Here is a 27,300-nt window from a genome sequence, read left to right as displayed (position 1 = left end):
GCACCAGACTCGCTCTTCAACATAGAGATCCAAACTGGCTGCCATGTGAATAAGGTTATAAGGTTTTACACAAAATGAGGTCACAACGGTACATGGTTATATGCCCTGAAGAAACAACATATACCTTTAAAGCTTTTCTGATTAAAAATAGATGATATTCATATTTCTTTTTTTTCTTTATAGAATTCTAAATATATAGATTTTTTTCCTGCAGTGAGAGGATTGTTAAAGATTTAAATGATAAACACAATAGAGAATAACAATAATGATAATAATGACACTGAAAAGTTAAAATACAAAAAAAAAAAAAAAAAAAAATCTCTCCTAGAGGATAAAACATTGCTGTCAGTCAGTAGCTGTGTTTGTGTGTGTGTGTGTGTGTGTGTGTGTGTGTGCGTGTGTTTGTGTGTGTGTGTAAACAGTGCATTGCCCTTCCTAGTTATTACCAACTCTTTTGTTCTCTGATAATCTGTACATTTATGCAGAAATAAATAATTCACAGGTTGTGCATACATATTTGTTTAGCATATACTGGCTCTCAGTTGTGATATTTTTCATAATTATTTTGGCTATGAAGAACAAAAGAGGTGAGTTTGTGAGAGAAAACCTGAGATAGTGTACTTCAAGTGATCCGAGTTTCAGTTTGTGTATTCCTGTACGGTTTATGGTTCTTCTCTTTTTGGCATAGATGATGTAGAAAATGAGGTTGATTTTTGGCTTTACTTAGCGTGGTAATTTGAAAAATAGAAAATAAAAAAATAAAGGGGGGGGAAAGGCTGGGGGGTTTGTTAAGACAACGGGTTGCTGGAGGTTGAGGTTGAGGTAGGTGTGTTCTCCGGCTGCTGAGGGGCGGCGCGACTGCTGACCGCTGAGTTGGAGATGGACAATCCAGACACACCGGATGAGGCCGACCCCGCTGCTGCCTGAGCGAAAAGAACGCCTAAGACAGGAAAAAAAAAACACGAGAAACACAAACTTCAGTTGCGAAGCGGAAAGGTATTCCTCTATTTAAAAATGAAAATGAAAGGAACAGTTTAGTGGTTTTCTGAAACACGTTCACTGAAAAGAAACTGCAGGTAGCCTCACTTAGCACGGACTTATCGCGCCATATCTTATCAATTTAGCCCTTACTTAAACACAGTGTAAAAAAGGAAAAGCTGTGGTTTGGCATGGTGAAAGTACTTCCTCTAGAAGACACAGTCATATAACAAGTATAATTTACCTCTCACTGTCACACTAAGACTATACTGGAATATAACTGCACCTGACTAAAGAAGGTGTAATAAATATGGCAGAGTTAAGAGGCTTTTATTCTTCTATATTCCCTAAGCAGATGTTACACAACCCCACCCACCGACCCACCCATTCTGAGGAAAGAGTTTCATCATGTTACATTACAGCGACACTCACCAGTGTACACGACTCCGTTGAGCTCCACTGACATGCTGATGCTGTTTGTGCCGTTGGTGGTGAGGTTCAGGGCTGAGTCCTGCCTGCCATCTGTAAGAGAGACAACAAAACCTTTAACTCACACTTCAGTTGTATTTAACATGAAGACTGTGCAAGATATCTCTTACACTAACACTTACCCACTCATTTATATATTCAAAATAAGCAACTTTGTGAGTGAATGGCAAAAAAAAATGTCCAGTTAACCATTTCTCTGAAGTCACCTGTATTATCAGTACTGAGAAACAGTTTGTGTGTACAATCAGATAGACAGTAACCCAGAAAAGCTGTACTATAAGATCAAAGTGCGTACCTGCAGAGGGGAATCCCGGCAGAAACACGTACGTTCTGTATGACTGTGTGTGTGTGTGTGTGCATGGTGCCTCCTTAAGCTAAACAGGTCAAGGTATAGGCACGCTATAGGTTACTTCCTCACTGCTGGCTGTTGTGGTTTGTGCTAAGATTACAAGAAAGTCTTGAGACACTAACTGCCTGTGGGAGCGACAATATGTGAAATTCAGCTCATTGTAAATTCTACTGTGAAACCCACAGCAGATGTAATGCACAAGTAACTGATGATAACTCATGTCTCTTCTCAGCTTATCACGATCCTTAATGACATAGTGGAAAAACACAAGTTGGATATAAAGCGAACGACAGGACAGAAAGTGAGCTAGTTGCAAATAATCTTAAACTCCATTTTTTATCAACCTTTGGAAACAGAATATACTTTGTGCTGTTTATCATACTTCAAGTCAGCAGGCCCCTATGACCTCTTGTGTCAAGCATGTGCATGATGTCTTTAGGCAATGTCCTTCATTACTAGGGGTTACTGTTTAATTTTCACATGGACGTTACGCATATCACGGACATCCGTTGAACTAAATGACCCTGTTCCTTTGTGCTGTTGCCAGAGAAAATACATACTTAGAAATCTATTCAGATCAAGACATGGCGGTTTGGTTTTCAAGTGTTATCAAAAATGTAAATACTCTTTAATTTGACGTAGAAGTTTTGAAACTTGGCAGGTGGAAAAAGCTTGTGTTGATTAGATAGTGGGCATATTCTGAACCCACAGAGGGGCCCGAACTCCATCTGAGATAAAAACTTGAAAATCACATATGACTGGTTGTTTTGTTTTCCCTCAAGTGAGCCGATTAGATCAGAAACTTTCCAGTGTTGGGGCGTCGTGTGGCACAGTGGGTAGAGCAGAGGCTACAGTCCTCGCTGCAATCGTCCCCGCTTCGAATCCCGCATCGGACGGCCCTTGTCTGCATGTAATTCCCCCTCTCTCTGCCTCCCCATTTCCTGTCTCTCTCAACTTTACTGTCAAAAAAAGGAGAAACAACTTTCCAGTGTGTTCAGTACCTTGGTTGTTGATGCGGATGTTCATGGGTATCTGGGCCGTCATGGCCAGCAGGTTGTGTTGCAGCGCTCTCTGTAGCAGTCTGTGGTGTTCCTCGGCCGGCAGGGCCATTTTTTTCTCCGGGGGCTCACCGGCCTCCAGTTTGTCCCTCAGCTGCTCCAGAGCGGCCACCTGAGCCGCCATCGCTGCCTGCGCTGCTGCTGCCTGCACAGCAGCCACAGAGTGGCCTGCCAAGGCTCCGGCTGATAAACGAGCCATACCGAGTCCTGGCAACGGTTGGCCTCCCTCTTCTTCAAGTCGAACAGCACAGAGAGGGAGAGAAGGCTGATGAGTGTCATGTGTTATCAAGGCAGGCTTAAATATCAACTACAACTCCGTTACATATGGACTCATCTCAGAAGATATACAGCCGAAACATAAAGAACTTTTGCAACTGGTCATTGCAATAACAACTTACAAACTTTGGATAACCAGATGCACCATTAAACAAACTTTCACTGACAGCAACACAGTCACAAAACACATGATCTCAGATCTTTGACGAAGAAAGACTTTCGATAAACAACATGCTCTCCCATGGGACATTTCACAACTCATATATACATATATATATATATAATTTATATAATATAATTAATATTTTTTTCTTCTTCTTCATTATAATATTATTTGAAATGAATGTGCCTTGTATTATCCTGCTCTGTTTTCTTGTATTCATGTAAAAGTAAATAAAGTATTTTTGCAAGATCTACTGTAAACAACGTTCCCTCCTGGCTAATATGACAGAAAACAAATGTCACCTTTCTTGATCTTCTGGATGGGGGTCAAACAGGCCCCGTTGGTGCCCACCGTCAGGCCTATGCTGGACGAGGGGAGCTTTGGTGAGGACAGCATGGTGGGCGTCCCGTTGGGCGAGTAGGTGAAGAGGGAGCTGCCGAAGCTCTGTCGTCGGCCCTCCCGACGGTTGCTGTCGATGGCTGCCTGGAGCTCGTTGGGGTTGCTCAAACCCCTCTTATCACATTCATATGGGTACAGGTACTTCATGTATCTGTGAAGAACACAACACAATGTATCTAACTAAAAAAGTCTATATCACTCAGATGTCGCTGATGTTATTGTCGTGCCAGTGACTGAAAATTTCTAATCAGTTCCTGACATTTGCATATAGAATACAGCTCATTTAGTAGCTCTATAGTAGCTTTGTCAGGAAAACAGCTGTTTGTGGTAGGAGATGACATGATGTCTGTATTACAATTGTAGGGCCTTGAGTTTCATTGTCACGGACATTTACCTTTCAGTCTCTGCTGCTTAGGTTTTGAGTGACCCTTTGTTCATTAATCATACAGGAAACGGAGCAATGGACAATAACTTGTGGCAAAAGGAAATACTGAATAATGACAAAAGAAAAATGGAATTTCAAATCTCGCTCCCAAGATACAATATCTGGTCCTACCGATCAGGAATGGAAATGTACAGTAATCTGAACCTGCCACAGGAAATGACCTCAGACAAAAGGGTTGGTAAAACAAAATAGTTGTTGATATCTGATCTCAGCAGCTCCTCATGCTTGAAATGTAGGGCAGCGCAACAGGATAATAGATGTGACACTTGTACCTACCCAAACCTATCGATACTCAAATCATTTGCGTTGATGTTTCTGTCCAATACTTGTACGTTTTAATAGTGCGAATCCAAACAAACCAAACCAAAACATGGAAAAACTACTGGAGATGCAATAACATTGTGTGTGTGTGTGTGTGTACTGACTGTGTGCGAAGTGTGAAGGCTGCACTGGTGATTGAGGTAGGCAGGTTGAGTCCCTTGGTGATCTCTCTCCACAGTTTCTTGTTGATAACCTCCACTAGGCCGCCTTTCTCCGTCACCAGCCTGTAGAGCATGTACAGATCCAGGACCTGTTTGGCCATGATGGGAATACGATTCACGGGGGTTCCTGGAATAACACATAAACACAGGGGGGAGAAGGTCAACAGAGAAATAAAACACTAACATGGAAAAAATGCTTTTGATGTCATGAGCATGGAGCTTCCTGTGCATAGGCAAAAAAAACAAAAAACAGCTGGAATATGAGTTAAAGGACGGGAAGATTAAACCAATAAAAAACACGTTATAATAACAATAACAGTAAAGACAGTATAACAATACAACATCTTTCATCTTGGTGGAAGTACACTAGGTTTAGTGGGAGTCCATGTAGCGTCCATACATCGAGTACATAAATTAAATCGCACTTGCTGTTTTAGTCTACGACATTTTTGAGGCTGATCCAATAAATGGACAGAAATTCAATCATCTCCCTGATCTGATCAATGGTTTGTAAATAAATGAAGACCTTTACAGAGGGAAAGAGAAACACACTATTGACTGAAATTAAGAGGAGAGTTAGAGGTAGCTACATAAGACTGATGGATTAGAAATGTAATTATTAAATTATTTTACTGTTCAGGCTTTAATGAATTACCAACAAGAGCACAGGGGGCAGTTCTCATAGTGTGAATCCCCTAATGCATTTTGTTATTATCATCATCGTCATCGTTTGACAGTAAATACACACTGAATCACAGTTGCATCTTTTAATTTTGACAAAACATGTAGAGTTTTAAAATATGTCTGACGCAATGTACAAACCAGTATTTGTCTGGTTGACGTTACTCAACCTGAGGCTGTTTTCTTGTCCTCGAACAGGACATGTAAAACCAAGCATGAGACAAAATGCCTTGGGACAAGAACTACATCTAACTACATCTTTACATTAAGCCATGACAAATGTTCTTTTCCCTGCCAAGTAAAACAAAGCTTTCTTTAATCTGATCGTCTAAATACATAACTTTCAATAATGAGGGACTGTGAGCTCAGTGCCTCGGGTCCACATTGAACATATTTGATGTTGGATTTGAATGTTAAAGAGATATTGCATCAGTTATCAGTGCAGCCTGCAGATGGTGCTCTCAGATTCTCACAGACGACTTGGCAGACCCGCCCATTGATGGGGGGTGGGTACGGGGGGTGGGTGGGGGGGGGGCTCTGACAGTGTAAACATCTTCTACTGGTTTTTTCAGTTGTAAGCGCGTGTCTGTTGTCTCCATGTAAATCGGCCATCATTTAAACCTGTCAAATCAACAGTTGTACTAGAAGGCTGCTTGGCATTTGGGACATGTTATCTACGAATAGCTGCAGGGTATTTGCGTAGTCTGTGCTTGCAAATACAATGTTACACAACACACATTACTCAAGTATGATGAACTGTTTCTTTTTTTCCTTTTTTTTTTTTAATGAGGATGAACATGAATTCTTTTGGGTTTGGTCTGCAGTTTTGATGCTGTGTATGTGTGTGTGTGTGTGTGTGTGTGTGTGTGTGTGTGTGTGTGTGTGTGTGTGTGTGTGTGTGTGTGTGTGTGTGTGTGTGTCACCAGTGTGTAGAGACTGCATGGAGGCTGAGTCAGTGTTTCTGAGTGTGTATGTGTGTGTGTGTGTGTGTTGTCAGTAGCATGGGGCAGGACCATGTGGACATTGCAACAGAATGGGAGGGTAAACTAATCCATTCCCAGGCATTGATACGATGTGTTCCTTCTAGTTATAGCCTGGGAACGACACGACCATAAAGCAATCATCTCTAAAATGAATAAAGACCCCACCCATGTGAGTGAAAGATGATCAGACAGCACTGTGTCGAATGTCAGAGAGACAGGGTAGTTCAACCCGTCTATATCCAGCTAGTTAGAGCGTCTCAATGACTGAGTAGATATAACATGTCAAGATAAGAAACTGAATGTTTACGGTGTATTTTACTGAATGAGAGACTAGTAAACGTGATGCAGCGTTTATGGCTTTAATAATTTACAAACATGCACAGATGCGTACCTCTTTTTTGCATGAAGCTGAAGAGGTCATCCAGAAACTCCTTCCTCTTTGGGTCTCCATCCAGTTCATACAGCTGTGAAGAGGGGGAAAAAAGGAGACAATGAGAGATGTGTTTCTTTTTTTTATTTTTTATTTTTTCATCTTGAACAACAAATTTGTTTGAGGTCTGACCAGAGAACACATACAGTACATGAGGCTGCTGCTCAGTCTGTCATAGCATGCCCTTGATGCCAGCTCTGTTGCTACGACAACCAGTGTCACAACGTGTGACAACCGGATGACCACGCTGTTCAGTAACCAGTAAATAAAACAACCCTGGTTGCTTTTAAATGGACAACTGTCATGGGAAACCTAAACAGTTGTCTTTTTCTTTTCTTTTTTTTTTCCTGATCACAAGACGAGACGACAAAGAAAGAGAAAGAGAGAGAGAGAGAGAGAGAGAGAGAGAGAGAGAGAGAGAGAGAGAGAGAGAGAGAGACAGAGAAATGCTGTGGACCGGTCTGGCCTGATGAGAACCTGATGTGGGTCCAGCTGCTAGCAGGGCCCCGGGGTCTGGAAAGTTCAGTGAAAGTTAGCAGTAAAAAGTGGGGCACCCACTCGGGGGGAATACAGTGAGACCATTGAGCCTGTGGTTGTTTTTCCAACCTAGTTTGCCCAGTGTGATAGTGAAATATCTGACTGAATGTTTCTCTATTGACGTGTCAACAAAACGTGGGCAAACGCTTTTACCAATTCTAACATTTACTCTCTCAACAGCCACACTGAGTCGTACCAAGTATCAAACTCAACAACAACAACAACACATCACGTCTATTTGAGGTTATCTAGTTTCGTAATCTGTTATTGGAAACGGCGGGTTGTGAAACACAATGTACAGCAATGAGCAGCATCAAACAAAGCCATAGAGATGGAACCACTGCGTAGTGCGTAGCGTATAACAACCCGCAGCTTGGAGACCAGCCACTTACCCACCCTCATGCTGTACACACAGATGCAAATATCACAACACAGGAAAGCAGACAGCTCAGTGCAAAAAAAAAACAAACAATATGAAACAGTGCTGAAATCGTTAATCGATAAACAGAAAGTTAAGCTACAGACGATTAATGTTGCAGCTCTGTTCTCGACTATTATCCTGTGACCTGTGTTTGCTTTAAGTCAGCAGCTCAAACGACACGTCTGGTAGAAGAAAGTGCTCATTCATTGGACATTGGAAAATTTGTAAAATCGCATTACTCCTGATTTAATTTATGACCTTAAAGAAACTCCAACATATATGTGAAAGGGAATAAATCACCTGTCCAACCTACAGCTTCAACAGACAACAAGCAAACGGCCGTCACCTACTAAAAGAGTTTTGCATGATGGTGACAGTAGCAGCTCCTAAAGCGCCAACAAACTGTCCTTCATTATGGCGTTCAGCTGTCATTAGTTATGCCAAGCTGTCATGTGATCTTATTGTCCACGGGGAAGGAAGGAGGGAACTGAGCTGAGGGCTGAGGTGGATGGTTTGGTTTGGTTTGGTTTGGTGGGGGGATGCCGGCTAATGTACAGGCCTGCTGGAGGCAAGGGGGAGTTTTAATTACAGGATGCATGCATTTCGTGAAGTGCCGTGCCATAAATCATGGAAATTACACCCCCACTAGTACCACTACCACCACTACCCACCCCACCCTCAAGACCCCCATCCCCCAATGTTGCTTTATTTCCTCTCTACCCCCCCCCCCCCCCCCCCCCTCTCTCTCTGTCTCCATCACACAAACATTTCCCTAGTGGTGTTGTGAGTGCACTGTCACAAGAGGGTTAATGCTAAGATCCCAATTCCTCCAGATGTGGTGACATAGCTGGATAATGGACAACACAAGTTAAATTTAGTATTGTAGTCACAAAAAAACACAAAAAAAACAATAATTGTCGAAAATCTCAACTTACAAAATACAGTTCAGCCAAATGTCCCCCCTTTTCCCCCAGTGCAACACCAGCAGCCAGTTAATTAGTGTCATACTGTCTATGAAACTAATTATTAAAGCTGAGTTTTTCATGTGATGATTGTTTAATCACAGCAATTTCAACAATACAGCGTCGAAAAGCAGTGTGTTGATACGTTTCACTGTTTCCCTGCCAACTGACAGAGAGGGCGACCAACAGTGATGTGTCAACTGTGCAAATGCACTCACAGTATCCGTCTTACAAATGCATATCCAGTTTCTAGTCTCATTCAGTAACAAAGACACAGTATCCTGATTTGTATCAACAAACATGCAACAGTTATGTTAATTCTTAGCTTTTTATTGTCCGTTTCTGTTATTTTATTTTTGAATTATCTGCATGCAGAGACAAAGATGAGTGGCGTGACAACATCCAAGTCAAAGTGACTCTGTCCAGGTGATTCATAGCCTTAACGGTCTGGTACAATCCAAAAAGCAAGATATTGATGTGGATGTAGAGACTCACTTTCTGTTTACGTGAACTGAATTGGATTTTTATTAATCCTACTGAGAAAATACTTGAACTAATTGATGGCCTTTTGATTGCCACTTAAGTAAGTATACCAAGAGTACTCATATAGGAATATAGTAGGTCCCAATTTAGATCAGTTTCCTAATTGTTAAAAAGTGCAGCTAACAGCAGGAAGCACAATCAAACTGCAAAATGATGCATAATCTGTCATAAATCTACCGTTGCTCTAATGTGTAAAATACAGAAGCTGCTGTCCATTTGCCATCCATGTTAAACCGTGACAACCTGTGGCTTGGACAGAGGCTGATCATGGACCAGTTCCGTGATGAAGAGTAAAGCTTTAGAAAAAGATGATGTGAAAAACACCAAACTAATGGGCCTTGGGTTTCAGGGTGTTGGTCAGACAAAACAAGACATTTGATGGTCTGTGGGAAATAAAAATAATAACATCAGGCCGTCGGTAACTACAAATTGCTAAACTTGGCAGATAAATCAAAGATGATATAAATAATAATCTGTAGTTGTTAAAATTGGGAAAAACTAAATGGTTATGGGAAGACATCATTAAAGTGGGACTCCTGCTACTGACGTACCGAGAGCTGGCCAATCAGAATCCTGTCCAACCGGCAGGACCACTGCCACCCACAACCCCTCATTATACGCTTTTTTCCCTGCTTTTATCTCTGTTTTCCCCTCATCGTTTTATTCCACTCCTCTTTGTATTATTCTCTCTATTTCACTCTTCCACTTTTGTCTTCTCTTAACTTCCTTCATTTTCGATCAGTTCCTCTCTTTATGTTTGCCTCTTTCCCTCCCTCAGCTAAAAGTATATAAACTCCCACCACCCACACACACACACTACATACAGACATTTTCTGGTTTTGATGGGTGTGGTTGTTGTAGTCTCATATAGGTTTTCATGTCTATAGTATGTATGCTGGGGTTAGGGGCCCCTCCTGGATTAAAGCTCTGCTATTCAGATAAACGACAAGAAGGTAGATAAATGAGTAGAAACTGGGCCAACTAGTAACGCCTGGAGCCAGTTCACGCCCCTTCACCAAATCCCCTGGAACAAAAAGGCCCATTAAAACTAGTAAAAGTTCAGATCATTTGATAGGCTGTTTTCAAAACTTTCACATTTCATGAACTTTTTTCAGCATTCCCGAAGAGATTGTAAAGAGAACGAGCAACGATGCTCAACTCGGAGAAGATTTAAACGGATGTTTAGTTAGTAGCATCAGAGACAAAAGTTGTTGCTGGTGACAAATGTGAGAAAAGTTAACCAAATGCTGTTTTAAGACCTCAAAGCTGAGTATTTAGTGTTTAACTGTCGTCTGATAAGTTTTCCACCCTGGCTACGTATGTAGGTCAGCGACAGCCTGTCTGCAGATAAATTATAAACAGAAAACAAAGTGGTTTTATATGGCAAATAATCAGTAACCAAAGAGCGCCCTGTTGCTGCCGCTGTGCAGCCATCAAAGCAGTGGTAGTGGTAATACTGTAAGGAGGGGGGGTATGCGTGTGTGAGAGAGAGAGAGAGGGGGGGGGGGGGGGTTTACTCTACCATTAATGCAAATGGCAGTTAGTGAGCCAGCGGCACACAAGTGTCACATAGCACACAATAGAGGCCTTGCAACTGAAAACCAAAACTGAGAGGAGACCGGGGTATCGCCAACATGTTCCCTTACACCTGCCAATCACCTCAATCACCTTGAGGGGAAGCTGCTACACAAACATTAATGAAACAAACTCACTACAGGTTGAAGACAATAATGAATAAGTTAAGTTAAGTGCCAAAATGGCTCTCGAGATTTTAGAATTTGACGATTTCTCATTTGTTTATCCTCATACATCTTTGGACTAAATGCCGTTTAGAGGCAAATTTAAAAAAAGATTCTGGTGTGCGACTGACTGCTGATGTGTTTACTGTGAAATCAGAATTTTTGCTCTCCCAGCAGAAATTTCAACCGTCCAAAATACTGTGTAATCCCAACGGGTATTGTTAATTACAGCAGCAACAGGCAAACAGTAGCAACGACAAGCGTAACTTGTACTGAAATACATTTGTCACAGAGGTCGGTCACCAGTATAGCCAGTATAGGTGTGTGCTACTATCACCTGTGCCTGCGTCTACTTGTGTATGTAAGATGAGAAAGTTATCTTGGACTGATGTGTTTTGGTGATTATGTCAGATAACGTTATAGTTAAAATCTGGATTTTAGCAGTAGAGCAGTGCTTGAAAATTGCCTGCATGTGACTTCTGGTTAACATGTTGTCTTGATAAGTCACACTTCAGTCATTATTTCAAACTCGTCCTATTGTCTGACAACAAACATAACTGAGCACAGTTTTACTGGACGTTCACTTCTATTAATACAGTGTATTCATGCGGGATACTAGAGAAGTAAACACACACAAAAGGTTGAAACTAGCTGACACTATGTGACACAGAGACACCAGTTGTTTACATCGGTTGTTCCATTTTTCAACTACTTCCTAAATCAATGACCATACACAGTCCAGCCATGTATATGAAGGGTTTGACCCAGCCCTGCTCATAGAACAGGCTTCTCAGAGGAAGTGTGCCATTAGCACAGCTCACTGGTACACATGCCACTGTACTATATGTACCAGCACCTCCGACGGTGCTACATGCACATACATGTGCATATATAGAGGCTGGTGGGTGGGTGGGGCAAAGTTCATCTCCTTCTTTATGTTATATATAGTACAATAAATTATATTGTGAGCAGTAGTGCATTGTAACTGCAGTGCAGACTAAAGGTGGATCTTTGAATATGATTTCCTTGTGGCTGTGGACAGCAGAAACTTGGTTTACACTGAAACTAAATCCCCTTTAATCCAATGCTGAAGGACCAGTTTCACAACTTCATATTAATATAAGTCCTTAGGTTGTTTCTTCTCATGAAAGAGATTAGTATGAACATGTTTGCCTCACATCTCCTGCCCGACTTGAATGGAAAAAATGCTGCTGTCTCATTTTTTTGTAAGGCTGCAGTGTGCAACAGTTAAGCATGACTAGATCAAATTAACGCCGCTAATCCAGGATAACAGCTGTACATAAAGAGACTCTGATGATGGCGAACTGTCTCACAAAGCTGGTTTGTAAATATAAAAAGAGCTGATAAGAATCTAAAATGTAAACACACATACACATGTATGAAAAGGGGAAGGGGGGGAGGGTACGGCTCGAAGGGAGAGGGGCTGAGGGTGGGGGAGCCTTGATACGGCTCATGAACACATGATCGGCCATATTAAAACACAGCATTGTTCCAGGCCAAAGCCCTTTTATGAGTGTCATTAATGTACCCGAGCAAACACAGCCGCCGTCGCAGCGTTCCCATAAAGAAAATACATGCATGTCAAAACATCTATTACTCTAATCATACAGTACAATGTGTCACCTGTGTGCCTGCATGCACTAATTGTCAGAGGTGACATGCAGTGATGTATGATATATAAGTGCCAAACTGTAATTTACTTTATCCTATAAAGTGAGGTATGTTACCATGCAACAAATATTAATGAGTGAACAGTGAACACATGGCACCAGCTGGGTTTTTTTTTATCTTCACCTGTAATTGTTGATTTGAGGTGTGTCTTCTCGATAGCGTGACTACGACTGCAACTAGAACAGTTTTCAGGATCAAGTGCTGAGACAATTTATCTTTTAATCTATTGTTTGGGCCACAGAAAACGTCACCATGAGGTGTGTCATTAGTCCATTACAACATGCTACCATTTGAAAAGCTGGGGGCACCGAATGTTATACAACTGTATAGCCAACAATTTACTATGAAACAATAACTGTGAAACGAGAATGAGCTTCGACTTCTAAACCTTCTAAGATCAAATAAAGAGCTGAAGAAGTGTGGCTACAGAGAGATAGATCAAAAACCTAGCAACACACACAGGAGCTAAAAGTCTTCCTGGAGAACAGAGACCTCCACTGAAAACCAGATGAGGTCAAGACTAAATTTAATCCTGGGTGGTAAATACAGTTCATCAGATCAGCTTTGAGTTCACATAAATTCAGCCTTCTAAAAAACACAGTTTCTTTTGTTACTGAAGGAATTTCAAGGCGGGGTTTTACATGCAGTCCCATAATTCAATTTTACTGCAGATGAAGGTGATACTCAACCGTCTCTAGCTATTATCTGATTGTGACTGCTCCCTTCTAAAGACATGTGTGAGAAACTAGATATTAACACGGCACTTGAAATGATTTCTTAATGTGTAGGTTCTGCTTGACAGCTAACTCATAAAGAATCAAATTCTTGAAGTGACGGGCCCACCTACTTGGTTTTCTTTGTCTTTGTTGCTCAGGATTTTGTTTTGCCACTGTTGAGACAGAGATCACCCACTAATCAAACAACGTGAGCAGAACTTTGACATCTCCTTATGACACAGGCCTAAGTAAATGGTTTGACTTTCGTATATACCTTTACTTTGTCTGTTTGGCCAGTACTGACTATCCCATGAAAGAAAAAGGTAGCAATGAACTAGTTTTTTTTTAAACTAGTTTTAGAAAGTAGTTTAAGTCTCCTCCTTCATACTGTTTGAATACGCTAAAGGTTAGAAACTTTACATCTTAGCATCACCACCTCAGAATCAAACAGTGTGTCATGTGGGACTAACCGTCCTGGTTCATCAAACAAACCAGGTGAATCAAACACAAAGGGCATATTTGAGGAGTTATGTTTACAATGTTACTGCTGTAAAATATGGAAATAAAGTTATAATATGCCACTGGTACAAGAAATTTGACGAGAGTGCAATGCAGACACAAGCCGGTCAGGCTAGTGATCCTACAAACGTACGTTACGTAACGTTACACACCCTTCTTTGATCTACACAACGAATTTCAAACCTCTTTTTCTACTGAAGGTTCAGAGACAACTGAAACAGATGATCACAGAGGCTAAAACTAAAACCAACAACACTTCATCTAGAAGCAACGACTGTTGAGATCTATTATCATAAAACGATAAAAACATTTTCTTGCTTAAAAGATGATAACCTAAAAGTGCCATTTTTATTTTCTTCGTCCATGACAGTGGAAGCAAGCAAGCCACCACTCTTTACTTTCAGTGAGTCTGATTTTAAAATGTCTCTTTAAGCATCTTATGTTAATGTGGAAAATAACTTAATCTGGTCAACTGACGGCTGACAGCAGCGTGACAGAAACTGCACCAACATGTCTCCATAAACTGACATCTATAATGAATCCATCTTTGTTTTCTCTCTGCTCGGTCTTGCTCTTCCCCCATCCCCCCACATGCACACAATTAACAGCTACAATAGAGCTGTCCAATAGCAGTTGCATCGAATGGTGTTTTATTGACAGGAAGGATCAAATACATCATAACCCTTACTGAGCGGCTGACCTCGCAAATTCGGCTCTATCGACTGAGGCTGAGGAACAAACAGCCTGCAGAGACAAACAACACTGCTGTGACTGATTGGATCTAATGTTGCTTTATCTGGAACAGTCACATTGCCCCCCCCCCCAAAAAAATGAAACAAGGCAGTAAGAAGGTTAGAAAAAGAAACTGAGAGTGATGCACAGGCAGTCTGCATGGCACGTCTTCTAGCTGCACAAAACCGCACTTTTGAATGTGTGTAAAACGCAACAGTGATTCATAAACCCTGTGCTGCCTACTATTCTTTGAGGCGCCTGAACTGGATTTGATTTAAGATTTTAGGACTTTTCCAAGATTTTCCACGGCTAAAAAAATGATTTATAGAATTCATTCAAACCTAATTTTTTTTTATTATGAAGTCAGGTTTCTCATAACCCTCCAGGACCCAATGTGTAGGAATCCCTTTCATTTCCGGACAATCATAACTTTCCACGTGCAGGACTATAACTCTGGAAATCTAATATTGTCCGAGAGACGATCTTTAAGGACATGCTTTCTTTACGGTGTGAGAGGTTGTAAGAGATGCCTCAGACTGTAGGGCCATGCCAAAGCGAGCTTTTATTCTCGGCTTCTTCTCGGTGTAAGTGGATATACAATATCCCCTGTTGACATGAGACAAAGGTGAAAACCAGATGATGAGGATAGGACATGAAGTCAGAATGAGCACTATCCCACACTTACATGCACTCCATTCCTGCATGCTACTGTCAGCTGCCATGGCTAGTAGTAGGTTTGGATAAGAATCTGAAATAGCAGGCAGCTTTCCCAGGACCCTCGAGAGTTTGATGTATGTAGCTGTGAGCAATCTGTTCTAACCACATTGCTAATGAGTACTATCATGATGATGGATGCCAAGTCTGGGAAGGGCAGAGCTGAGCAGACCGAGGGAGGGGAAGTGGGTGTAGCAGCAATTTAGGATCATAAAACGACGTGTTGGAAAGGAGCAGCAGAAAGAAAGAAAGAAAGAAAGAAAGAAAGAAAGAAAGAAAGAAAGAAAGAAAGAAAGAAAGAAAGAAAGAAAGAAAGAAAAAAGAGACACTGTCAGTTATTTGGCACTTGTGCTTCGAAAGCCTTTTTCAGAGTTTGGTCACCCATGAATGCGTCTTCATAAATTTACCGTCAAACAAGCCTTTCTTGAAAATGTCAGATAAAGTTTGACCTAGATAACCATCTAATGAGCGTTTGTGTGAAAGCTGAAGGTATTTATTCAGCGCCAGTGCAGATGCCGTGATAAGGCGCTCGTCTCAAGGCAGAAAGATGGAGACAGAGATAGCCAAAGTTTCAGAGGAAGGTCTGCAACTGTTCTTGTATACAAACAGGATGAAGAATATTCAATCTGGCCCAGAAAAGCTAAAAAGAGACATTCTGCTACTACTACTACTACTACTATTACACGGCTGCTCCTCAGCATGGAGCAGACATGTGACCATGTTGCTTGCACCGTCAATCAGGATGATGGATGGGCAGGGCAAAGAGTTTAATGGTTGACAACGGTGGACTTAAAAACATATCTGGCCCTCCCAGCCCCACGGAGGGCCAGATATCTGTCCATGTGGCTCATCAGAGATGTCGTGGCCACGTGGCTAATCCCCGCCCTGATCAATAGGTGCACGGGCTGCCGTTTGACCTCGAGCAACCCAGGGTTTTGTCCTCTGCATGGAGCTGTAGTCTTATTCAGCTCTGGTCTGGGACCCTTAGCAGCAAAAAAAACATGTAAGGTGAGGAGCTGACATGAGACTTAGAAAGCACTGAGGTTTTTTTATTTGTTGTTCTGTAAACAAACTATGTGAAGTTTACATTGACTATTTCTCACCGATGTGAATTGTATATGAATGCATCTCCTTTCTCATCTGCAGAAAAATGTTTGCTTGCTTGCAAACAAAGATGTAGAGCGGTGATACTTGTATACATCTTGCTTCTACGTGCTGAAAAAAAATATTGTCTCTCTGCTGGTACAGACCTTCCACTGAACCTTTACCTCCTGTTTCTTATCTGGTCTTTTCCTATCGTCTCCACTGGTGTATTAATAACATTTCTTCTTGGCCTGCACCAGATGTCAGTAAGTGAAATAATGTAAATCAACTGTACCTTTTAAAGCTGAAAACTGAAATTCAAATCAGTTTTAAAACACTACTGAGTTCAGTTTCCCCATTTCAGTCACAAACTGTCTGAACATATTTCATTATAGTTTTTTTTTTTTTACACAACTTAACTCACACTGTGCATGTCCTTTCAGTAAAAGGCATTTTATGTGATTTCGACATGACGTAGCAGACAGATCACAAGTGTTAGTTATAATATTACTGATGGCTCCAGTCCAATTCAAGCATGCCATTAACCCAGGAAACTGATCATCCATGCGTCACACCAGCACCCTGTAATCTAAATGTAATAAAACCGTGATTAATATTGTTAGCAATGAACACACTTTCCCCCCTACACCGTGTTAACCTACATTTGACACCAATATAAAGTGATAATGGATCTTTTTCACTTCGGTTATCTTAAGAATTATTATTTGTATCTGTTACATGTCAGGTTTCTTGCCATGGCTACACAATTAAAAAAGGTCAGCTATTATCATACAGAAAAGAACAGGCAGCTAGAGTGTCAAATGCTCCTTGAAGATTATGGGTCAAAGCACTAATGTGGTCTTTTATGATACAGTGTGAGAGAAGTGTGTCCTGCTCTGCATAATGTTTGAATGACTGGCTGCATACTACTCACTTAAGAGTTGTTTGGCTCTTCACTGCCATCCAGTCCAGATTCATTTCACATCGGGACAAAGAACGACTCAGACCTTGAAAATGTGCAGCTAAAGTATCTTTATCTGTGTTTGACCCATTTCTTAATTGATTCTTTCAAAAATGAAAGCTTTCAACACACGCTACCTTTTCAGAAGCATCTGAAGGTGAAAGCACGCATGCAAGGCTTTTGTTCAAATGAATGCCTTCCACTGGGTCGTCGTATGAAAGGATGCCAGTTAGGGTTTCATTTGCTGCAAACCATTCAGTGCAGATCTACGCTCAGATGGCAGTTTATTAGGTACACCTAGCCAAGACTTACACAGTCTGTAATCATTTCTTCCCTCATGAAGGCTTTAATGTTTCATTTTCTCAGGTTTACAGAAGTGTTGAATTAACTGTGCAATAATTTTGCAGGATGTTAGTTTGTGGTGTTTCTGAAATGTACTAAATAATAAAGAGAAGTGCTATTCAGTCCACCCTGGGTTATATAAAACAGCTGTCTGGTATTACACGATACAACAAGTCAAGCAACGCCTAAAATAAACTACAGACTGGAACTAAAAATAGGAAAAAAAAAGAGATGAGGAAGGACTCAAATATTCCCTTAGTGAGGATTAAGGTATAATAACAAACATGATTCACTTGTAACCTTGGCAAAGGGAACACATTAGGGTGTGGCGTATTTGAGCAAGTCTCCAAAACTGGCCTTTTCTCATTCTCTCATTCTTTATTAAGACATGTAAGTTAAGTGCGTAAGCCTGTGGGAGAAACCATAAAGGAACATGAAATACATGCTGTAGACATACAACAGAGCAGCCAATGAGAACGACAGAACAAAATAACTAGCCTCTGCCTTTATGCAATCTTTGTTTACATTCCTGCTTCAGCCCCCTTTAACTCCTCCGTATTGAACGGCTGTCAATTTCCAGAATCCCCATGGCTGTACAGTTTCTGACATCAGCTCCATACTGTGCGCCAGGCCTTGGACACGATTCAAATACTCTACAGTGCTTCATAGTCAGGGAGAGAGCATGTACTAAACACTCTACTTGGCACTGGTTCAAAGCTCAGCGCCAACTGACTGACTTTTCCTGTTCCCTCAGTCACACCTACCCTTTCCCCTCCAGCACGGTTCCTCCTCCTCTCAACAGGAAGACTTTCAGAGGCCTTCCCATGCTGCCTCAGCCTTTGTATTTGGCCTTTTGTTTTCATGACATGAACAGGGCCCATTAACTCCTTGTTTTCTTTTTGTTAAACACAGATCACTGCACACAGGCTCAAGTTAATAAATCAAATAAAACTCCCCTGTGCTGACTAATTCACCCCCTGCACACTACGCACAATAGATTTCAGATTGGCGTGTTTTACAAAACTTCAAGGCATTTGTTGCACTGAAATAATGAATGATACAGAGCAAATGGACAAGTGTAAAATACTGCCAGAACAACAACAAAACCATGCAAAGACACAGCTTGACATGGCTTCACATCAGTTATTATCAGTTCATTAACAACAACAACAACAACAACAACAAAGGAGACTAGGATCAAAGAGAAACTGTGATCTAACCTTAAAATCAATACATTTAAGTATCATTTCATTTCATAATTATACAAATCTATTCACAGTTTGTAGAGAGAGTGAACGCAGGATCAGTCATTACAGACTTTGAAATTTGAAATACCCAATCTTCAGCTGTGAAAATGCACAAGTTCATAGAAAATGCAATAAACAGCACGGTCTGGCCTGTTTATACAACCCTTAGGCAGATCAAAAGGCCTCACAGTAGAATATAAACCCAACGATCACTTATCAGACAGCTGTATCAGCAGAAACCTGACGGGCAATCCCAATAAGTGTCGCTTCCAATTGGCTCTCGTTCGAGCTACACTTCCTGTAGTCGCTAACAGCCCCCTTCCCCCCACTGCCAGTGTGTGTGTGTGTGTGTCGGAGCAATTTAATGTTTAATGCCAACTCCCCTCCATTCACCCTGATCATGGTGAGTGCCATGAATTTTTAAAGACATCCCCACTTAACTGTCCATCTGGGCTCCATCTGCCCAGCTGCTGGTGTTTAAAGCAGACAGAGACACAGGAGAGGAGACTTCAAAGGCTCTGCATGGCCTCTGGACGATTTCTGGCCAGAGAAGGATATTGTTTATAAAGGGGGGCTGGGGACCAGTTATATGAGATGTGCACCATAGCAATGAAGAGACCTCACATTAATGAAACCAGATTGTAATTGTACATCCATAAACATTTCTTGGATATAAAGCGACTCTGGAGGCAAAGAACTGCAGTGAGTCTCCACGACTGAAACAGGGGGAGGAGGGCACGTGAAATTGTTTTTTAAATAAAAAATATGTCATAATGTTAAGAGCTCTGCAGGTAGCTAATAAATTTGCATGCATAGCAAGACAGATGCTTCGTACCAACTCTGACTGACCTTCATGAGAATTGTGTTTAATTCATAAAAATAAGGAATCTACTGGCAGAAATGCCCTGTATATTTGTTCTGATGAGTATACGTAGTTACTATTAGTTAGTTTGGAGAGGTTTTAAGACTTCTATCTTTTAAGATATTCCTCTCTTTCGGCTGCCATAACACAAGGGGAGTAAATGTGTTTTGATTGAGGTACTCAGAGCATTTAAAAGAAAAAGTCCCTACTTCTCTGGATAATGTCATAGATCTCACGGACAGCAGTTATATATAGAATTAGGGTGAACTAATACCTCATCAGTCATATCAATGTAGTTTAGGCTCTGTTCAAAAGCCAAATGTTTATGTATCAATGACAGCAGATTTGACAGATTTTTTTTTATACTTATCGACCACAGGAGTTATTAAACTATATCAAGTATCATTATCTGGGTGAGTAAATAAACCAGGCCAAACCTCTCCAGATATTTGACTCATGGCTGATGGGAACAGATGCATGTGAGGGAGGCACTTGCACAATTAACTTTAGAAGGAGCGTTAAGATTGACTGGAAATAAAATTGCAGAGTGCGATGCAAAGAGTGATATTGATATGGATATTTTAAGGGGGCAGATGTATTGGTGCACGCGCAATTTAAGGTATGGAGGAGGGCTGCACTGCTATCACTGAAATAACTCAGTTGAAATGGCACTCCACCAGCAACGCAAATCAGTTTCAATTACAAAAAAATCCAACGATGCTGGCATAATTTGATATGTAGTATATTTTTGATATCTTGGCCCTTTATTTAATTCTGCTGCTCCCTGCTGCAGCCAGATATGACGCCGCTGGCAACGCGCCTTGAATGTTTTGATTAATTCACTTAAAAACCACAGTGTAATCAGACGTCCAAACAGACAGCACCTCCTGGCTTGATTTAGTCTGACCTTTCAGCTGAGTGGGGAGAGACGATGGTGGCTCTGTGATCCATTAGGAATGCATTTAAGGCCCTGGCTGATATATGTCAGCCACACACAGCCTGAGGTAAACCCAAAGTAAAAGAAAATGTTTGCCTGGATATTTTCTCACGCAGCTATGACACAGTTAACTGGACCAATCCTTTGGATTAAATATACCGTTGTCCTCGTGTTGGATTCACTGCATTTGTGCTGGACCTGCAAGCTTGTAGATGTTGCATTTATACCAACAAGAACTGTTAAAAGACTCATTTTTTACAATGAGTGTTTCCAAGCCTACAGCATCCATTAAACTCCCAGTCACATGGTGAGGGGAGGTTTCTGTTTTTGTTCATTTTGAGACCTTTACCCTGGGAACAACGGCCGTCGTGGACCTGTGATGCCACATCGAGACACTGCACGTGACCCTGCACCGTACAAATTATGTGACATTAATATAGGAGGGGGGGAAAGACAGTTTGCAGTTTGGAAGAGCTCCAACTGCTGCCGACTGATAGAGGCACAGAAGGTTTCTGCTGAGGATCTGGGGTTCCTAGTGGCCACATTATCACCCTCCCTCAGGCACATTCCAACAGCCTCCACCCACCTGCCCAAAATAAACTGTACAGCCTTAACCCCTTCCTGCCCGCCCTTAACTCTCACATGATTAAACTCTCGTGTCTGCGTTTTTATGGGTTTCACATTTCTGCACTTGATGAGGATTACAATTTTCTTTTACACTCAGCCTTCAGATTACGCTTTTCTCCTAAGACACTTTCAAATGAATATCCACTTGCCTCCATCTAGACAGAACAAACGTCTCCACGAATAGCTCATGTGTGACTGTAGGAAAGGCTTAATTTAAGCATAATAGGCCGAGTCTATTTTGTATTATGTATCTGAAATACTTTCAACGGTGTTTTCCACCATAAATGAAACACACAACACACCTATGGCCAGATTCAGACTTTGCCCCAAACACTGGGACGTATGTAATTATCAAGTGGAGCTGCTTGCAATGTCTAATCCATAATTATGGCCGACATTTCTTATTATCCCAGGCAGGTAACACCTCCTTCAGTCTTGTGTGATCACGGGGAAAATAAAAGTCAGTCTGTAACTTCATGATGAAAAGTGGACCTGCAGGGTGAAGTGTGTCTTCATGGTTTTGTTTGCCCACAATCTGCAGTGCTGTCAAAATTATGCAAATTGTAATTATTATCTAATTCACTCAACTACAGCTACTCAACTCAGGTATTTAATATAAGATAAAAGCACGTAACACAACATTTAAAGTGTAGTGACAGTGTAATGACGCCTTGGGGAGAATTTGTCTTACTATATGTATAACTTCAGCTTCTTGTTTGCACAGTGATGACGAGCTCTTGGACTGACTTTAAAGAACGGCCTCTGAAATCAGTTTTCTTCTTACAAGGGCTTTTGCAGCCAAGTTCTAGGATTTCCATTTATGACGATTTCCATGTAAAAGTATTCCACCCTTGATGGCTGTTCCATATTTAATTTTTGGGGGGTGATATTTCATATGGTTGCATGACTTCATTGTGGAACATGTGCCTGTGTGCAGTCCTTATTGGACATTATCTAACTTTTGCATACTGCTGTGAACACTTAAATGTGCTCACTAAATCACTACTTTTACAGATATAACTATATAATTTGAACCTTTTACTGTTCATAACCACTTAATCAAGCAAAAAGGAAAACAGAGGTTTGCCCCTAAAAGTGCATTTATAACGGTGGTTGGTGGATTTCTACTGTACTCCTTTTCAAATAACAAGAAGTAACCACAAATGGCGGGTTCAGGAGAAAAAGAAGAAGCAAAGCAAAAATAGCACACACCAAATACAAATTAAGACTAAAATCACTGAGTCTGATTTGCATAGGGTTAGAATTATAAAGGTACAGGCTGTGCTTATCATAACACATTGGTAACTTTTACATTACATACTGCAGACACAGTAGATTTACTGAGGATTATAATTACAGGCCACAGTTACAATTATTACTAATCACTGTTATCATCCAAGAGCAAAACTAGCCCGGTGTCAATGCTGCTCATGACTTAAATTCAGGATTCATAATATTAAAAAAAAAAAACTAGCAGCAGTCGAGAGGTTGTGGGCCACTTCAATGTTACATGTTCAGTTACATGTTGCGCAGGCGTGCTATAGGTTTTAATCGCCAATGGATTGGGTAACACTATCTTAACAGCCAAAGTACTGGCTGTCTTGATTATATAACCGTCAGTTACAGTGAATTCATGGTTGTATGATGCATGGCTGACTGACATGACATGATAAAAATGTCCCGTGTTCTCTACCTGACATATGAAAACCACCAACGACTGAGAGTATCAAGCCATCCATACAACACTTTGCAGAGGGAGGGGTGGACTATTTAGAGAAGCAGAGTATAGGCTTCAGGCAAGTTATACTCCCACTCTATAATTAAAAGGTATAGGCCTTAAATTACAGAATTTATTGTTAGGTTTGAAAATGAGGTGCATATAGACTGGGTGCAGTGTGTTGTTGTTTCACTTCCAACATAACACAGGCATCGATGGGAAAAAAAATAGAAAAGAAGTATCCATGTAACAACTCTTAAACTAGCTTTCTTCTTTTCTTCATTGAAATATGTTTTGTGGCTTCACATATTGCGCCAGGCCATGAATGTTTGCATTTCAATAGTGGCTTTCATCAAGTTAGTAAGCTGCATTTGCATGAAATACTGGCTCAGTATAACCCACTCTGATAAAAGTAACACTGCCTGTTGGTTTTTTGTTTTTACACAGAAGCAGCTGCTAGTTTAAAATGTTTCACAGAAAAAATAATTCTATTAAAAAATAGAGCCTGACGTTTATGTTTTACATCTGAAAAATAAATCTTAATATCTTACCAAATCGAAAGTAAAGAGCATAAGAAGAAAGGGATTTTTTGATGATTATGGTGTGTTCCAACAAAAAGTCAGTCCTCCCATGAGTGGATTTGACTTGTTACTATTTTTTGTCATGATTCAATTTCCCCCAACAGGAGATTTATGGTTTCATTTCAAATGTAACTGATGGCGGATGAGTAATTAATAGAAATATCAACGTACACTATCAGACAGCAAAATCTTGTGTAATACATATGACAGAAAATGCAGTGTCTGGGTCTTTTTATCGACAGCAGCCCTCCATCTAAACTTAGCTGTTGACAGATTTAAATCTCTTCACGTAAACAGCCTGTCTTATTCCACTGAGGCCTCCCTCATAATATCCAGCCCACTAGCTTGTTTACAGTAAACGCCAGCATGGTAAAGCTGTTAAAATGCACCCTAACCCCTCCTCCTCTTTTCCTAGCTGCCCTCGCCCTCTCCTCTCCTCAGCTCACAGTCCTATTTGTGTTAATGCTGCGTGCTGCGGCCTGAGAGTAGAAACTACCAGTTTCTACTCTCAGGCCGCAGCACTAAGCTGCACCACTGGAAAAAAACGGATTGTCTTAGACCAGAACCTTTGAGATGTACCCTGCCATAATGTCAGAGGGTTAAGACAAAGTTGAAAGCCTAAGCTTGGGGTTTATCAACATTTGGCCAGTGGCTGGTGTTAATTTCCCACCCTGGTCAGATTACTACATGTGCTGCTGAGAAAGTAACATGCAGGTTTGATGTGTGAGGTGCAAAGGCCAGATGTGGCTCCCTGGTCAACAACCAACATTTCTGATTTATGTACTTCCTCTGTGTGCAGCAGCAGCAGCTGGCTTATGGATATTTAAGGAATTTTGATGATGTGACTCTCCACAATGATGACATGAAGGGCGTGATCTTCCATTTCTAATATACTCAACCAGTAGGAAAGACACCTAAAGTCGAGGCTGCGGTTATTGAAGTGCCTGATCTCCAGCAGCAACGTTCATTCACATGCATTAGTCTAGCAAGAGTGCATCGAAACTACGTGCTTTAAAGTGAAACAAACGTATGAGGAGATCCTACCTGTCTGAACTGCTCCTCGTAGGTCCAGTCCCCGTGGTCCTGCCCACCGAGATGGCTGTGCGTGGCGTGTGGAGGTAGAATAGCTACGCGAGGCTCCTGGTCAACGCTGGGGCGCGCCTTCAGCAGCTGAGAGTGAGGATGGAGCTGGCGGTGGGGCAACAGCAGGATGCCTTTTCCGGGGGCTACTGCATCGTGGCCTGTTGGAAGACCTTCCTCAGCAAGGTCATCGTCAAAGTCTTCTTCCATCTCGCCTTCAAAGTCCTCCTCGTCCCATTTCTGTTTGCTGCGTGTGTGTTAGGGACAAAGTAACATTTTTTTTTTAAAACACAGTGGTACAAATTACATTAAAGGGATAGTTAAACATTTTGTCAAATTCGCCTATTGCCATAATCCCTATAGTCATAGGTGGTAAGGTTCATTACGTTTAATTATTGGTGCATGTTGTTTTGAGATCTGCGGGGCAGAGACGCGAGCTGCTCAGGTAACAGTAGATACAGAAGTCCCCTGTCCCTCATCAAACTCATAAAATACACAATCCAACAAGTCGAAAACGCTGTCGTGGAGAAGTTGTGACCTGCACATTCACCACGCTATAAAATAATCATGTAACGAGACAGAGTTGTCTTCAAGGCAAATGCGTAACCGAAACTACATTCCAGACATGGCTGGAGTGATTTCAAAAGAGCAAGTAGTTCTGAGTATTTGCTTTGTGTGTCGTAATGTTACATAATTATATGTGATTATTTCATAGCGTTGTGAACCTGCAGGTCACAACTTGTCCACGCGAGTGTTATGTTGGATTGTGTATTTGATGAGTTTGATGAGGGACAAGGGGCTGCTGTATCTACTGTTACCTGAGCAGCTCGCAATGTTGAACTAGCCCTTTAATCTTAGAGCAACTTGACCAAAGACATTCAGTCGCTACTTACATCTGCTCCTCCTCATCTGACCCCATCATGTCCTTGTATTGCTCCTCCCCTTCTTCATTGTCGTCATCATCACCTTCCTCTTCGCCGCTGCTGCGCTCCGACATGGGGCTGTCCGACACCCTCTGCAGTCCGGCCGCCGCCGCGCGCATGGCCGCTAGCGCTGCCATCTGGGCCTGCTCTGCCTCGGGGGCCGGGCTCCCCATCAGCTCGTCCCCGCCTCCTCCGCCCGTGCGGACCTGAGTGTGCTGGGCGGCCTGCTGCTGTAGCTGCTGCTCCATCAGCAGCTTGGCCCTCTGCTGCCTGTGCAGGTTCTCCATGACGGCCTGCAGCTTCATCTCCAGGGAAAGCGGCACTGCGTTCGACTGCCTTCCTTCCTTCCCCTCCCTCCCCCACTGAAGGAGCACCAGTCGGGGGCCAGTCAGGGGACAATGGTCAGTCCTTCTGCCCAAGGAGAGCAATTACCAACCGTGCCTGTGATGAAGTAGCAAGCAGCTGGCTGGAGGTTTGGAGGTTATGGCTGTGTGGAAATGCGGCTCCTTGAGGAGAAGTGGAAGGAGGAGGAAGACAAGCGGGGGGTCGGTCGGAGCGCTGAGACATGCAGTCAGAGGTCGGCTGCACTTCTCGAGTCAGAGGCCTCTCTTGTCTCAATGGTTTTTCCTGCAGTTGGGGGGAAACCGAAGCTGGCAGCAGAGTTGAGTCACACACGGGAGTTCGCTGACAGGCTACAAAGACCTGAGGGAGAAGAAAGAACAACAGTGTCAGACTGCTACTTCCTCACTGTCTGTTCACGTCGGTGCCTTCGGTTGAAGGGCAATTGCCTTTTGTTGTGGCAGTGGCAAAACTGTGAAACAACTTTCCCCAAAGCATCAGATCAGAAAAAACACGTGTCTGTTCGTAAAATCCGACTTTCCGTTCACTGGCCTTTCACTAAAGTGGACGTCTCCAACGCTATCTCCTGTGGTCTGATTTGAAGCAATAAAATAACAAATAAAAACACACACATTTATTTTGTGAATGATGTAATTTTGCTGTTGGTACTGCAATGGTTGCCATTTACATATTTGGCAATCCTCCACATTTTAGAGATAAAGTTAACAGCTGATGCGCTGATAAAAAACTCATTTTTTGAGGAACCTGATCAATCGTTAAAAATTATTACCATCAAATGACTAATATCTTCTCAAAAACGTTAGTGAGTTTCAGTGGAGTAGGAAACTACAGCGATGACTGCAGGGCTGCCCTGTCGACTCGCATCACGAGTTGGGAGAAATGTGACAGGAGAGAAAATGCACACACAAAAATGCCGACTGCGAGTTCATGACGACTATGTAACATGTGCAGAGTTACTCACACAAACAGAGACCAGACACGCTGCTCAGGCGGGACAAAATGTTTTAACCTCAACAACAAGAGGAAGTGAAATCACAGGAAGAACCGTCACTTTCTTCACCTGCTTGGCTCAAAGCCAAATGATATTTGAGCAGCACAAAAAAGAGCATGATGAGTCAACATGGCATGTTAAAAGACACACAATTAATATTAGGAGGTGTGACCAGACTGAGGTATGACTGGCGTGGTTTCCCCCTAATTAAAATGTTTTATTGCAAGAAAGAGATGCAGTGGGGAGTTTTTCTGCAGCTTCTGTGGGTGGTGATGCTTCTC

At 41.8% G+C, this 27,300-nt stretch overlaps 1 protein-coding gene across 1 annotated transcript; it reads right to left on the bottom strand.

Annotated features, from left to right (window-relative positions):
- Positions 1–788: 788 nt before the first annotated feature.
- Positions 789–25,973, bottom strand: arid3a (AT-rich interactive domain 3A; the record flags this gene model as incomplete). The annotated part of the gene is made up of 8 exons (XM_083970149.1): positions 789–940; positions 1,411–1,500; positions 2,818–3,105; positions 3,616–3,863; positions 4,583–4,766; positions 6,695–6,767; positions 24,710–24,992; positions 25,639–25,973. 8 exons carry the CDS (start codon positions 25,971–25,973, stop codon positions 789–791), a joined length of 1,653 nt encoding a protein of 550 aa, XP_083826275.1.
- Positions 25,974–27,300: the final 1,327 nt, after the last annotated feature.

This window comes from Trachurus trachurus, assembly GCF_905171665.1.
Source record: "Trachurus trachurus genome assembly, chromosome: 4".
NCBI classification, from domain to species: domain Eukaryota; kingdom Metazoa; phylum Chordata; class Actinopteri; order Carangiformes; family Carangidae; genus Trachurus; species Trachurus trachurus.
The sequence above is the reverse complement of the archived record's forward strand: the minus strand, read 5'-3'. Positions and strand labels throughout refer to the sequence as shown.